Source organism: Physeter macrocephalus, chromosome 17 (genome assembly GCF_002837175.3).
Source record: "Physeter macrocephalus isolate SW-GA chromosome 17, ASM283717v5, whole genome shotgun sequence".
In the NCBI taxonomy this organism is placed as follows: domain Eukaryota; kingdom Metazoa; phylum Chordata; class Mammalia; order Artiodactyla; family Physeteridae; genus Physeter; species Physeter macrocephalus.
The window spans coordinates 3,111,873-3,126,720 of record NC_041230.1 but is presented as its reverse complement, the minus strand read 5'-3'; the positions used below and the strand labels follow the sequence as shown (position 1 = coordinate 3,126,720).

The following is a 14,848-nucleotide window of genomic DNA, read 5'->3' as shown; positions in this document are numbered from 1 at the left end:
GGCCCCTGCCACGCAGCACAGCCAGGCAGGATCCGCCTCGGGCCAGGCCTACGGGCAGCACGGCTACAGCGAGCCCGCCAAGCCCAAAAAGGGCCAGCAGCTGTGGAACCGCATGAAGCGTGAGTGGCCTTGTCCGCGGAGGGAGGGGGCCTCACAGGACTCCTGGCGCGAGGCACGTGGGGTGCTCGGACCTTGCTTCCGCCCTTGGGACCTCCCGGGGCGCTGCGTGGGGCCGCTCAGAACGGGCGCCCTTCTCTGGAGCTCACGGCTCCCGCCCCGGGGGTGGGGGCGGGGCCGCCCACGTGGGTCTTGGGGGGCCTCACACCAGCTTTCGCTGCCCTCACAGCGGCTCCTGGGACTGGCGGGCTCAAGTTCAACATTCAGAAACGGCCTTTCGCTGTCACAAGCCAGAGCTTCAGCTCCACCACGGAGGGCCAGCACGGCAGCTTCGGTCCCCAGCCCAACCCCGAGAAGGCCCAGAACCACAGGTGACGGCCACCGCCTTGCCCTGCCCCAGCCCCTGGGCACCGTGCTCAGCATCTGCGTGCGGCCCACTGGCACGGCCTGCTCCTTGCGAAGCAGCGGGCGCCCCCACCTCCCGTGGGCTCGCCCGCCCAGGAGGGGCGGTGATGAGGGTCCTGGCTGGGTCGTGGGGTGCCGCTCCCCAACCGAGTGTCTGCACCTGCCCTCCCTCCGCCAGGGGGAACCTGTCCGGGAAGCCCGACGACTGGCCGCAGGACATGAAGGAGTACGTGGAGCGCTGCTTCACCGCCTGCGAGTCGGAGGAGGACAAGGACCGGACGGAGAAGCTGCTCAAGGAGGTGCTGCAGGCGAGGCTCCAGGACGGCTCGGCCTACACCATCGACTGGAGCCGGGAACCCCTGCCGGGGTGCGTGGGGCCAGGGGGCGCTCGGGGGGGGGGGGGGGGGCTGGTGCTGCAGTTGGAGGCCTGCCGTCCTAGGAGCCCGGGGCCCTGAAGAGACTAGCAAGAGGACTGGGTCTTGGGGGTGGGGCCGAGGCCCAGGAGCCGCCCGGGGTTGGAGTCCCGGGGTGAGAGCGCGGAGGGGTGGGAGCCAGAGGCGGTAGCCTCTAGACGCACAAAACCTTGGGCTTGTCTCCCACCCGAGCGTCGTGTTAGTCCAGTTTCCTGGGTAAGTGCCCGCCCTTCTGAGCTCGTGTGTCCAGGGGCGGGTGGCAGGCGTTGGGGATGTCGGGGCGCCGGGTGGTGATGCCCTGCCCTGCTATATCCCCAGGCTGACTCGGGAGCCTGTGGCTGAGAGCCCCAAGAAGAAGCGGTGGGAGGCCCCTAGCAGCCTCCACCCTCCCCGGGGGGCAGGCTCAGCGACCAGGGGCGGGGGTGCCCAGTCCCAGCGAGGGACGCCCGGGGCTGGGGGTGCTGGCCGAGCCCGGGGCGGCAGCTTCGCCAAGTTCGGCAACCGCAATGTCTTCATGAAGGACCACAGCTCCTCCTCCAGCACGGACTCGCGCTCCCGCTCCTCCTCGCGGTCCCCGAGCCGCCACTTCCGCCGCAGGTGCGAAGCCTCCGAGGTGGGGGGCGGGGGGAGGAGCCGTTTCAGGCCTCACCTTTGTGCTCCTCCGCGCAGTGACTCGCACTCGGATTCCGACAGTTCCTACTCAGGGAATGAGTGTCACCCTGTGGGTCGCAGGAACCCACCCCCCAAGGGCCGGGGAGGCCGGGGGGCCCACATGGACCGGGGCCGAGGCAGGGCGCAGCGTGGGAAGAGGTGAGGCTTTGGGGGGCTGGGGAGGAGGGGCCGGTTTGGGGGCTCCTGGCAGGGGGAGGGCTGTGTCTGGGCAGCTGTGGAGAGCGGGGGGGGGGGGTGCTGGCCGAGCCCGGGGCGGCAGCTTCGCCAAGTTCGGCAACCGCAATGTCTTCATGAAGGACCACAGCTCCTCCTCCAGCACGGACTCGCGCTCCCGCTCCTCCTCGCGGTCCCCGAGCCGCCACTTCCGCCGCAGGTGCGAAGCCTCCGAGGTGGGGGGCGGGGGGAGGAGCCGTTTCAGGCCTCACCTTTGTGCTCCTCCGCGCAGTGACTCGCACTCGGATTCCGACAGTTCCTACTCAGGGAATGAGTGTCACCCTGTGGGTCGCAGGAACCCACCCCCCAAGGGCCGGGGAGGCCGGGGGGCCCACATGGACCGGGGCCGAGGCAGGGCGCAGCGTGGGAAGAGGTGAGGCTTTGGGGGGCTGGGGAGGAGGGGCCGGTTTGGGGGCTCCTGGCAGGGGGAGGGCTGTGTCTGGGCAGCTGTGGAGAGCGGGGGGGGGGGGCGGGTGGCGCCACGCCTGCCCCCTCAGGGCCCCTCCTCCCTCGCTCCCCAGGCACGACCTGGCCCCCAGCAAGCGCAGCCGCAAGAAGATGGCGGCCCTGGAGTGTGAGGATCCCGAGCGCGAGCTGAAGAAGCAGAAGCGGGCGGCGCGCTTCCAGCACGGGCATTCCCGCCGCCTGCGCCTGGAGCCCCTGGTGCTGCAGATGGGCAGCCTGGAGAGCGGCGGGGCTGACCCTGACTGGCACGAGCTGCAGATTGTGGGCACCTGCCCTGACATCACCAAGCACTACTTGCGTCTCACCTGCGCCCCCGACCCATCCACCGTGCGCCCCGTGGCGGTAAGTGCCCCCTGGCAGCGAGGCCAGGTCCTCCCTGTGAGGCCAGCGCCGGCACCAGGCCTCCGGGGCCAACGCTGCAAGGATGGCAGAGGCAACGTGGGAGGAGGTGGTGGGACGGGCAGGGGTCTGGCTCGGGGAAAACCCTGACCTGCCTGTGCACAGGGGGCCTGTGGCTGACCGGGCCCTGGAGGCCGGAGGCACCGAGAGGGGAACTGGACCCAGAGCTTGTGCTTCGGAGCCGAGTCCAGGGCCTGTGGCCTCGTCGGAAGGCTGGGCCGGCCTCTGAGCCTCCGTCTCCTGCTTAGGAGACCAGGAGAAGGAAGCCGGTGTCCCCGGCCAGTGCCTGCGAGACGCTGGGACATCCCTGTCCCGACGTCCCCCGAGGCCTGAGCTGGGAGCGGGGCTGACGTGTGCTCCCGGGGCGCGCGCGGCCCGTGCTGACGCAGGAGACCGCGCGCTCTTACCGTCTTAGGTTCTGCTCCCTTTCGTGTCGGGCTCGAGCCGCTGGGTGGGTTGAATGTTGCAGCCCCCGCTTTAGGACCCCGAGTTCGTGGGACGGTGGCAGGTTTTAGCACATCCTTGTTCTCCCTGCTCAGGTCACGCTGAGCCCCACTTCACCTCCTTCCCAGGTTTTGAAGAAGTCGCTGTGCATGGTCAAGTCCCACTGGAAGGAGCAGCAGGACTACGCCTTTGCCTGTGAGCAGCTCAAGTCCATCCGGCAGGACCTAACGGTGAGGCGGCTGCCGGGGAGGGGCCGCACTGCTGGGCCCCGCCCCGCTCCGCCGTGACACCTGCTCTCCTGCTGCCCAGGTGCAAGGTGTGCGCACCGAGTTCACGGTGGAAGTGTACGAGACCCACGCCCGCATCGCCTTGGAGAAGGTGAGGGGCTGACGGGGTCCCCTCGGCTCCCCCCCCGCCGGCCTGGCCTCACTGCCCCTCCCTCCATGCCCCCCCCCCAGGGTGACCACGAAGAGTTCAACCAGTGCCAGACGCAGCTCAAGTCACTGTACGCCGAGAACCTGCCGGGCAACGTGGGCGAGTTCACTGCCTACCGGATCCTCTACTACATCTTCACCAAGAACTCAGGAGGTGAGGCGCAGCCCCGCAGAGCGGGGCGGCCACGGGCCCCCAGGTCCCGGCCCCGCTCACCTCCTCGTCTCCGGCCGCAGACATCACCACGGAGCTGGCGTACCTGACGCGGGAGCTGAAGGCGGACCCTTGTGTGGCGCACGCCTTGGCGCTCAGGGCAGCCTGGGCCCTGGGCAACTACCACCGCTTCTTCCGGCTCTACTCGCACGCGCCCTGTATGTCTGGCTACCTCGTGGACAAGTTTGCGGATCGGGAGCGCAAGGCCGCCCTCAAGGCAATGATCAAAACGTATGTGAAGCTGAGCTCTCCCCCTGGCCCTCTACTCTGCGGCCTCGCCGCCGCCCTCCTCCTCCCCTCCGCTCCCCTCCGCACCGCACCGCACCTCCCCTCCCCTCCCCTCGGTCCCGGCCTTCTCTCCTCTCCCACTCGGCCCTCCGCTCTGGCCCCCCACCCTCCAGCGCACGGGGCCCTCCCCCGGCGTCCTCCCTCGCTGCTCCGGGCGCCCCTGCCTCTGCCCGCACCTCCTCGGACCCCACTTTGTCTTCTCGCTCCGGGCTCCCCTTCCTCCAAGGCCTCTGCCCGCCGCCTTCGGCGCTCCCGTGGCTGAGCTCCCGCTCGGTGGGGACGCCCGGCAAAGGCGGGCCTGCCCCGGCAGCCGCGGTCTCGGGGGCAAGGCCCCGCTCCCACTCGAGCTGCTTTGAGAGCCCGGGCGTGCTCAGGGACCAGGCGTGAGGCAGGGCCAGCTAGGCTGGGACGGGGCCCAAGAGCGCGCGTTCTCAGTCGGGCGGGAGGCGCCCCCAGGCGACGGCAGGACCCTTGTCACGGCCGGGGCTCCCCCTGGCCTCTGCTGGTGGAGGCCGGGGTGCTGCTTGAGCGTCCCGCAGAGCGCAGGGCGCCCCCCAGCTGGGTCACCTGGCCGCACTGTCAGTCTTGCTGAGGCTGGGAAGCCCTGGTCAGAGGACGCGGGGCCTCGAGTGCCGTGTCGGGTCGTTGGGAGCCGAGGGGGTGGTTTGCAGCTGGGGAGGGACACTTACCCTGCAGGTTAGGAGACTCCTGGGGTCCAGCTTGGGTCAAGCCGATTTCAGGGCAAGGTGCGGGCGGGGCCGTGGGAAGAGAGAGGAGGGAGTGCGGCAGACACAGAGGAGGCAGGGCCGCCGGACCCGCTTTCTAAGCCAGGAGGGAGGAGGAGGCCGTGTACCTGGACGACCCCGGGCTCCCCGGTGCGTTCTCTGCGGCCGCACAGGCTCTTCCCCCTGCAGTTTTCGAGCTTCTGTGCCGCCCCCCGGGCTGTAGCCGGGCAGGCCACCGTCTCCTCCTCAGCACTTCCCCTTTCTGCCTCAGCTTGTGTGTGCTTGGCCAGTGGGGGGGCTCTAGCCTGTCGTTGGCCTCACGGTCTTGTGTCCCCCTGCTCCGGAGGGTGGCACGGCTTCTCTCTGGCTCGCTGGGCCGGGGCCAGCCCCGTGTTGGGGGGCAGCAGGCGCTCCTGTGCCCCGCCCCCCACGGACTTCCAGGGCTGCGAGGAAGTGGGGGCTTCAGGCAGGACCGGTTTGAGCGTTTTCTGCCACTTACTTCCTAGGTGACAGTGGCCAAGTGGCTCTGCCGCTGCGCCGTCCCCGGTGTCTGTAAAGGGTAGGGTGACAGCTTCTGGGAGGGAGCTCAGCGAGCTCGCGGGGCGGTACTTAGAAGGGCCGTTTCCTGGCACAGGCCGAGCCTCCTCTTAGCACTCCCACCCAGGTCAGGGCCGTGGGGGGGGGGGGGGGCGAGTAGCTGCCAGCCGCGCGTGGCTCCCTGCGCCTGGCCCCTGCCCCGGGCCACGTGGGCCCTCTCCTGCGGGGCTGCTCAGGCCCCGGCCAGCAGAGGAGCCAGCTGGGCCCTTCCCTCCTGTCCCCTCTCCTCCCGTCCCCCGCACAGGTAAGTGAGGGGGAGGGGGGGCGCAGCCGGGGTTGGGGCCCCCCCCACCCCGGGCCCCCCCGAGCCCCTGAGGGGGGAGGCCGGGGCTGGGGAGGGGCCGGCAGGTGATGTGCTGAGGAAACCTTTGCGTGCCTGAAAGGGGGGCACCCACCTCCTGCTCGTGGGGCCCTCCCGCGCCCACCGCCCGCCTCATCGCGTTCTCCTCTTGTCTCCGTAGCTTCCGCCCTGCGCTGCCAGTCTCCTACCTGCAGGCCGAGCTGGCCTTCGAGGGCGAGGCCGCCTGCCGGGCCTTCCTGGAGCCGCTGGGCCTGGCCTACACGGGCCCGGACAACTCCAGCGTCGACTGCCGCCTCAGCCTGGCGCAGCTGCCGGCCTTCTGAGCACCGCGCCGCCGGGGGCGGGGGGCAGGGCTGCAGCCCCCCAGCGCCGCCTCGGCGGGTTTTGTTTTTGAGCCGTGGACTTGGGTTGTAAATTAATTTGCGGGGAGTGGCCTCCAGGAAGAGCCACCAGCCCGGCCCCCATTTTCCCACCGGGGAGTCTGTACAGAGATTTTTCTACATTTTTATTTTTTGCCTCCGAGGGATGGGATTGGGGGCGGCGGGGGGGACAGCGGAGGGTTGGGGGCATGGTCTGTAGGGTCGTCTGTGTCCACCTTGCACCTCCACTAATGCTGTCTCAGTGTTTTTTCTCTCTCTCTCTCGAGCTTGTACTCCGGTAGTGACCCGGCACCCTGGCCCATCCCATGCCGGGGGGGCCAGTGGAAGAAGACAGGCCGCTCCGCCCGTGCCCGCCTGCGGCAGGGGCGCCAGCACCCCAGCCCGCTGCCGCATCTGCCTCACCACAGACTCTTGTTGCCCAGCCCTCCGGGGCCTCAGTGTTTGGGGCGAGGGGAGCCGCGTAGAGACTGTGCCCTGCCCGCGGCCCCCGACCCCAGAAACGCCAACAACGCCTCGCCACCGCCAGATCCGCACTGCCACCCTGCACTGAGGACTCCGGCGGCCATCGCGGGACCTCGACGGCCGGGCCGCCTCGTCTGCAGTTGTATTAAGTTGTCTCCGTGTCCCTTCCTCCCTCCACCCCCAATGTTTCTTCTGGTTTTTTTTCCCCTTTCCCTGCCTCCTCCTCCTGCTCCCGTTCCTCCCTGGGTTCAGCACAGGTAAAACGGTTACCCCTCCCTCCCCGCCTCATGGATCACCAGCTCACGTCATGTTTCCTTCTCTTTTCTTTTTGTGTGTGTTTATTTAAGTTATTTTTTCTTCCTCCCCTTTTCTTTTCCGTCCTCCCTCCCTCTTCTGCCATGTAACTGGAGGATGTGCAATGAGTTTGCAAACAGCTGGACTGTCGGGCTGCTTTTTTTCCAGATGTTCCTCCTCTGCCCCCCTCCCCCCCCCCCCTCCCCTTTCCTTCCTTCATTCTTTCCTTGGAGCCCTGAGCACCGTTTGGAAGCTTGAGAGAAACCGAAATTAAAGAGAGAGAGAACACGCGGGCGCGCCTTGTCCTTCGGCCCCGGGCTCGGTTCCCCGGGTCCTGGCCTTTATTTCTTTGGGGGCTGAGATAGCAGGGGGATCTCAGCCACGGCCTGGTAGGTGCCCCCTGACCTCCCCACGCGGCACAACCGGAGCTTCCCCAGAGGCTGGCTCCCCAGCTCCTGCCTTGGGCTGAACCCAGGCTTGGGGAGGCCCACTTGGGAACCCTGGGGCACCTTGGCCAGGGTGAGGTGGGGGTGTAGCCCCCTGCAGGGCTGCAGCACGCTCAGCCCCTCGGCCTCCAGCCTCTGGCTGAGCACTTGGGCCATGTTCTCCAAAGGGGGGTGGGGGGGGGCACAGAGCACACGAGAGCCCAGGAACACCAGGCGCCTAAACCTCAGCCTCGGAGGGACCTGAAGCCCGGGGTCCGAGAGCACGCCCCTGAGTGCGTCGACCGCAGCCGCCACCTCCCCGGGGCCCGCCAGCCTCAGCAGCGCCACTGTCAGGTGCAGGGCCTGAGCAGGCACTGTGAACGCCGCGCAAGCTGGTGCATTTCGTACCAGTTCTTCTTGGACCTTGGCCACCCCGGCCTGCAGCTCAGCCTCTGTCACCATGAGGGCCACGAAGTGCGTGGGGCGGGGCTGGCGAGGGCCCACGGCCCCGGCTGTTCCACCGTCCACAGGCCACACCCCGGGACCCCACTCCACTTCCGTCTCAGAGAGGCCTTCCGAGGGCCTTCCCGGGGCTACCACAGCCGGCAGCTCCCCACCCGGGGGCTCCAGGTCTCCGGCAGCGGCGGCGGCTGGCTTCAGCGCCCTTCTTGGCTGCATCCACGGGGAACCTTGGCCCCCAGGGCCGCCCAACTCCGGCTCCTGGACCCTCGATAATGTCCCCGCCAACGCCAGGCGCCCAGCTTCGGGGCCTCCGCCATCCGAGGCCAAGGCGGCCCGGAGTCCCGTCCAAGCTGGCTGTACGCGCCCTCCCGCACCGGTGCCAAGGCGGGTCGCGGCTACGCCGTCCAGTGCACCTCCGGCCCCGGCCGTGTCCCCACCGCCGAGCGAACCTTCGGCCCCGTACGCGTCCTCGCCGTCACTCTCGTGCCCGGTCCCGGTCCCATCCACGTCCCCGCCCCTGTCTCCGCCGTCGTGCGCGCCCCCGGTCCCGTGCGCGTCCACGCCGTCGCTCTCACCTCCGGCTCCGTGCACGTACTCGCCGTCGCTCGCAGGCCCGGTCTGGTGCGCGTCCCCGCTGTCGAGCGCGTCCAGGATGGTGGACCCGCGGCCCGCAGCCAAGCCCGAGCCGAAGACGAGGTCCGTACGCGAGGCGCGGTCCCACACCAGACGACCGCGGAAGCGGAAGTAGCGCAGCCGGTGCTGCGGCACGGCCAGGACGCCCGGCCCGAGCGCCGGCAGAGGCTCGTCCCAGCAGAAGGAAAGGAAGGGCTCCTCGCGCACGCCCAGGAAGCGGTCGACGTAGCCCACGGAGAAGTCGGCCGGGTCGAGGCGCGGGTCCCAGCGGATGCGCTGGATGACGGCCGCAGCCGTGCGCAGCGGCGGCTTCTTGGCTTTGGCCTCGGCTTCGGGCTCGCCTCTAGGCTGCGGCGGCGGCGGCGCCGGCGCCCCGGGGTGGGGCTGGCGGCAGCGGGCACCGAAGCGGCAGCGGCCCTCCAGGAAGAAGGGGCAGGCCGGCGGCGGCGCGGGCTCCGCGACGGGGGCCTCCACGGGCGGCTCCGGCTCTCCGGCCGCCGCCATGGGAGTGCGGCGCGGCTGGCGCGCTCGCCCCGCTCAAGCCGTTCCGCACCTGGGTCAGTCCTGCCGGCACGGGCGCCAGGCGCCGCTGTGACGTCACGGGCGAGGCTCAGGCCTTTCCCCACCTGGAAAGCACCTCGCGCGCGTGACAGCCCTCCGCGGTGCCCCCGGGGCACCTGACCCTTGGAGCCAAGCGGTTTTTATCTGTGGCCCCCGACGCCGGCCCCCGTAATTTACATATGCGGCCCCGCCCCCAATCCAAATACCTTACAGGTGCGGCCCCGCCTCTTCTGGCCTCTTAGCGAGCTTGGCTCCGCCCCCTAATGATTTACAAGTGCGGCCCCGCTACTCTTCCTCCTTAGAGAACCTGGCCCCGTCCCTAGTCCAGTGCTTTAACGATGCGGCCCCGCGCTCTCCTGGCCCCTGACGAGCCTGGGTCGCACCCCCGCACGCGCCTAGTGATTTGCATGTCCTGCCACGCCCCTCCGGGCCCTCGTTGAGCCGCGCCCTCCGCGGGACAACAGGACGCCTGTAGGCTCAGAACGAACTTCGTAGCCCGGATTTGGGACACAACTGTCGCCCTGGGGACGACACATCTTTGGGGCGTCCCTTTTCTACGGGGACCACGCCTCTTCCCGGCCACTTTTCCTGTGCGGCCGCTCCCGGGGTAAAAGACAGCTCGCCTGGGCTGGGTCCACTGGAGACGCGGAACTCACGGGGTCACAGCCGTCGGCCGGCCCGAGGGAGCGAGTCTGGCAGGGCCCGGGGCCGCGTCCGGCAGGCGGCGGCGGCGGCGCGCAGCCCACACTGCTGAAAAAACCAGGCTGTGGGAGCGGCCACATCGGGACCCCGCCCCTGGGAGGGGCACCTCCCAGCCACGCCCCTGGCCCTCTTAAAGGGGCCGCATCCCATTACACCAGGCTAATCCTGAGACCTCCACCCACCCGGCTGGGACCGGAACCCCACGTGACACACCTAGCTCTTAAAGGCGCCAGGACCCCATCACCCCTCCCCGTACCCCCTTCCCACATGCAAAGTGAACAGACAAAACCCGGGGCACAGACCTTGTCAGTTTATGTATAAAGAAGTGGGGCGCCGGACGGTAAGGGCGCAGGGAATGGGGGTGCCTACAGGCCGATGACGTCGTCCAGCTCGAGGTCCGCGTTGCGGAGGCAGCGGGCCCTAGGGTGCTGCGCCCCGGGGCCGGGGTCCACGTCGGGCTTGGCGGCGGCGGCGCCGGGGCGTTCCGCGTCCATGACGCCCAGCACTGCGTCCAGCATGGAGGGGCCCAAATCCAGGTGGAAGGACAGCAGCGGGTCGGCGGACGCTGGCGCGCGGAGGGCGGGCGGCGGGGGCTGCGGCACGGCGGGCGGCGGCGCGGAGCGCGGGGCCCCCGCGGGCGGCGGCCGGGGCTCAGGGGGCGGCCCGCCGCCGTGGCGGCTCAGGAACGAAGTGTCTCCGAAGGCGTCGCCGCCGCGCCCCACGTGCAGAGTGTGCCGGAAGTCGCCGAGCGGCGCGGAGATGGACAGAGCGCCGCGCTCCGGCCGCTTCTTGGGCTGCGCGGGGCCCGGCTGCTTCAGGACCGGCATCTGAGGGATAGGGACGGGTTAGCACGGCCTCCCCCGGGAGGACGCTACCGAGGCCTTCCGTGTTCCCAGCCCTGGGCCTAGCACGCCGTTCAGAGGATGCTGCTCTCCATAAGTACAGGACGATGGTGGCGGGATTACTCCCATTTTACAAGTGGGGAAACTGAGGCTCCCAGAGGTCCGACGTCACAGCTGCTTGATTCAAATCTCAGACTCAAATTTAGGTCTGCCCATATGTTAATTCCACTAAGAACTAACGTTTGAGCTTTTTATAGGTCAGAGAACAAGCAACATGCTTCACCAAGCCTTTTGGACTGCTTCCCAAACTTGACAGAAACTCCAGCTTAAACACAGGGCCATCCACCCTGAAGACAGGGCGGACTCTGTTCTTTAGGTGCAGCAGACACAGTGCCCAGGGCCCGCCACACTTCTAGAGGCCCGCACGCATGTTTAAACGTTTTATTATTATTTTTTTGAACCTCTTGTCCTTTATTGAGGCCACTGGTCCCCAGCTCCCGCAGGGCAGGGACACAGGCCCAGGTCTCCCTCTCCAGCCCCGCCTTTGGGGCCTGCAGAGCCCACAAAACCCCGGGGAGCGCAGATGAGACCCTCCCCCTCAATACATGGTGTACAGAAGCCCCTTCCCAGACGGGGCTGCTGTGTTTTATTTTAAAACGTCTGGATTATGTTTGTCTTTATACCAACGCAGTCGTAAAATATAATTATGATATATATATATATAATTATCTCCATGAATGCTTTGCCTAGAACACACAAAAGTCATCATGTAGGCTGGCCTGAGGATTGTAATTTGGGAGGTTTAGGGTGGGCCTGGGAAATCTGTATACTTGCACAGCATTTTATAATTTGAATTATCTGGTTTTGAAAGAAACATGTAAGTCTTACTTCTTGGAAAACAAGAGTAACAATAATAATCATGCAAATTTTCCTATGTTAAAACATGGCAAGAATGGCATAAATTCCAAACTGGCAGCTCATGAACTGTAAACTAGGTGCCCTGTAGCCACACGACTGCATCAGACTCGATGGTAAATAGATATGCCTGCCAACCTTTGCCCATATCCTGGAACTTGGCTCTTTCTATGGAACTTCTGGGAGGGATTTTTGATGACCTTGTACTTTTGTTTTAACAGTCGCTGTTATTATAATAATAACAATTAAGAAAAAAAACACCTCTCCATTTGAATTGAAGCCCCACCCTTTGCCAACTGTATGAATTGGGATAAATTATGTGATCGCTCTCTGTTTGTTTTCTATATGGAAAATGGATAAAATAACATTACCTTCCTTGCAGGACACATAGAAATACAGTCAAAGAAAACTATATTTTTAACAGTTCCAGCCAGTTGATAGTGATAGTGCTGGGGAGGGGCACGTGTTCCCAAACAAAACTGTGGAACAAAATTTAGATCAAATCCTATGAAGCAGGCAAAGCAGCCAGCCTTGTCCTTTTAGTGACCAGCACCCTGGGAAAGATCGGTGATAACGTGGAGAAAAATTAAAGCCAAAAGGATTTGAAATAATTATAGATGGATATGTTCTGAGAGCTGCCTTCTCCGCTACCCAAACACACACACACACACACACACACACACACACAGACACACACACACACATTTACAGTTACTTCTCTGGAAAAACCAGTCTTGATTTACGACCTCTGTTGTGCCTCTCAAACTTCCCTGACCTCAGCCTAGATGAATAAATATATTCTATTGCAATCTGGCACACAGCCACCATTCCTTCCCCACTCACGCCCACACCCCCTGCATAAGGGAAACAAACATTTTGTGAATTGAGACCTACTCTTATCACATGCTAGGCACTCAGTTTCAATTCTGTTTTATTATTTATTTAATAACTAACTAACTAACTAACTAACTAAATAAATGCCTGCATGATGCATTTACCCTGCACCATGCAGGATCTTAGTTCCCCGGCCAGGGATCGAACCCACACTCCCACACCGCGCCCCCCCCCGCAGTGGAAGCACGGAGTCTTAACCACTGGACTGCCAGAGAACTCCCTATTATTCTTTTTTAATGCTGACCTCTGCTCATTAATGAATCTCAATCCACAGTTTAAAAAAAAAAAAATCCTGTCTCAGAGCTAGCAGCACCCCTTATCCCTGGGCAGTGATTCATAGTTCAAAAGAGCAGAACTCAGAAAGCCAACTGCCCAGACTTGTGCCCACTGCTGTGTAACTTTGGGCAAATTACTTAACCTTTCTGACCTCACTTCCTCATCTCAAAAATGGAATGACGCTCATATAGTAATTCAATCCCTTTGCAAGAACTGGGGAGATGTTGCCCATGGAAAGTAGCCAGCGCACAGCAAATGCTCAGTAAATGCTCAGTGGAGTCCTACTTTGGATCATTCTCCCCTGTGCCAGAGAAGGAAATAGATGCTCAGAGATGGTACATGACTTGCCCAAGGTCACAAAGCCAGCTCTGTGGGACTCCAGAGCCCAGAGTTACTGCTTCCACTGCCTGCTGCCCCTTGAACTGGCTCCTCCCTGGACGGCTCTCAGCTATTGCCTCTTCTCCCTGCCCACCCCTTACCTCGCCCCTCATCCCATCCTCCTATCACGCTACAAGGTGACATCACTGACATTTTCCAGCACTTAGCAGCATATTAAGATCTTGGTTTCTGACACCAAACACAACAGGTTTGCCATTGCCTTTCTGTGGGACCCGGAACTAACTTCCTCAGCCTTAAGCCTTAGTTTACTCCTCTGAAAAATGGGACATCAGAATGCCTGTTTGCAAGGGGTTGTCGTAGAGTATACTCACGATGCTGACATTTTATTTCCCGAGCACTTATTCTGGGCCAGGCAGGGGTCTAAGTGCTTCACACAAATGAATGAATTCATTTAGTCCTTGGAACAACCCAGTGAGGGGAGCATTGTTATTTTGTCCCTTTTACAGATGTGGGTGGCACCTGAGGCACAGAGAGGTGAAGTAACTTGCCCTGGATCACACAGTAGCAAATGTTGGGGGCTGAATTTGGCCCCCAGGCAGACGAACTCCAGAGTCAAAGGGTGATGTGATATTGCTCACAGCTCCCAAAGGATAGGGTGTGCAGACCCATGCAAAAAATAATGTTTTGATATCAAGGCCAGGGATTTCCTACACCCTTGACTGTGTTTGTTTGTTTGCTTTGCTTTGCTTTTTTCTTTTTCCCATTCTAGATAAGAACAATGAGTTCAAAATTGTTTTTGGAAGCTACCACTTCTCCTCGCTAGCTCTGAGACCTCGGGGGCCGGGCACTCCACTTCTCCGAGCCTCGGTGCCCCCTTGAACAGAAGGCTCTATCTAGCTTGTTGTGTGCTTGAGGCAATGAGGTCATACTCGGAAAAAGGCCGTCACAGGCCCAAGCTCCGTACAGAGGGGCTGTTGTTGTGACAATCTTAAAGCAGGCAGAGAGCAGGAGCCAGGATGGGACCCTGGGACGCGGTGATCGCGCGCACTCGGCTAAGCCGCCTTCCTCCCGCCTCCACCCGCCCCCTCTCTGTCCGGGGCCGAGGCTCCAGCTGCAGGGGTGGGGGGCACAGCTGGCTCACCTCTGTCCTCTCCGGGCCGCAGCCCCGCCAAGAGGAAATAACAACCCGCTGCAGATCCAGCCCGACTGGTTCTCAGCCCTTTGGGAGAGGCAACTAGGAGGGTGGGACCCAGACGGGGCAGGCCCGCGAGTGGGAGCCCCCGACCCCCTCGGGGCTCCAGTGCGCGCTTCCCGAGGCCACGTGGCTGTGGCCCAGGATTTCAGCGGCCGCGGCCGCCCGCCGTCCCTGTGGCCGGCTGTCCGGCTCCCCTCCAGACCTGACCGGGGACCCTGAGCCTCCACGGCCCCTTACCTCGTGGTCCTCGCTGAACCGGGCAGGCAAAGTCTCAGGCTCCGGCGCAAGCTGGGAACCCCCTCTTCTTGGTTCGGAGCCCGCCTCCGCCTCCCAGTCCCAGGCCCGCGCCTTCTTCCTTCTTCCTCCGGGCGGGATCTCACCTGGCAAAGGAAGTGTCATGCGGAACCTGGAGGGGCATCCAGGACCCAGGCGGCCGGGCCCAGAGTGCCACCTCCTTCTCTCTGAGGCTCCAGGAGTCCTGGCTCCGAGCTCTCTTGATCCTTAGCCTCAGAATCCAGACCCCCAGCCCCCTCCTCCCTCAGACCCAGGGGTCCCGGCCCCCAGCCCCTCCTCCCTCAGACCCAGGGGTCCAGACCCCCAGCCCCCTCCCCCCTCAGACCCAGGGGTCCCGGTCCCCAGCCCCTCCTCCCTCAGACCCAGGAGTCCAGGCCCCCAGCCCCTCCTCCCTCAGACCCAGGGGTCCGGGCCCCAACCCGGGCAGACCCTGGCATGGAGTCCCTTCTTTACCTGCACCGGGATCTGAAGTGTCAGCCCCTCTCGGGGG

General features: G+C 64.3%; 3 protein-coding genes across 3 annotated transcripts; 1 reads left to right on the top strand and 2 right to left on the bottom strand.

The window, feature by feature from the left end:
- Positions 1-4: 4 nt before the first annotated feature.
- LENG8 (leukocyte receptor cluster member 8) lies at positions 5-6,430 on the top strand (the record flags this gene model as incomplete). The annotated part of the gene is made up of 11 exons (XM_055079238.1): positions 5-119; positions 347-488; positions 701-889; positions 1,254-1,532; positions 1,605-1,745; positions 2,342-2,627; positions 3,257-3,358; positions 3,438-3,506; positions 3,587-3,716; positions 3,797-4,004; positions 5,845-6,430. Coding segments are annotated over 11 exons (1,824 nt in total), but the record flags the coding sequence as incomplete, so codon positions are not given.
- A 491-nt stretch (positions 6,431-6,921) lies between these two features.
- On the bottom strand, positions 6,922-9,906 carry LENG9 (leukocyte receptor cluster member 9). The gene has a single exon (XM_007123297.4). The coding sequence runs from the start codon at positions 8,842-8,844 to the stop codon at positions 7,162-7,164; it is 1,683 nt and encodes a 560-aa protein (XP_007123359.2). The 5' UTR covers positions 8,845-9,906; the 3' UTR covers positions 6,922-7,161.
- CDC42EP5 (CDC42 effector protein 5) lies at positions 9,898-14,528 on the bottom strand. The gene is made up of 2 exons (XM_024132638.3): positions 14,302-14,528; positions 9,898-10,430 (listed from the first exon to the last, which is right to left on the bottom strand). Exons 1-2 carry the CDS (start codon positions 14,461-14,463, stop codon positions 9,969-9,971), a joined length of 624 nt encoding a protein of 207 aa, XP_023988406.1. The 5' UTR covers positions 14,464-14,528; the 3' UTR covers positions 9,898-9,968.
- Between the last annotated feature and the right edge of the window lie 320 nt (positions 14,529-14,848).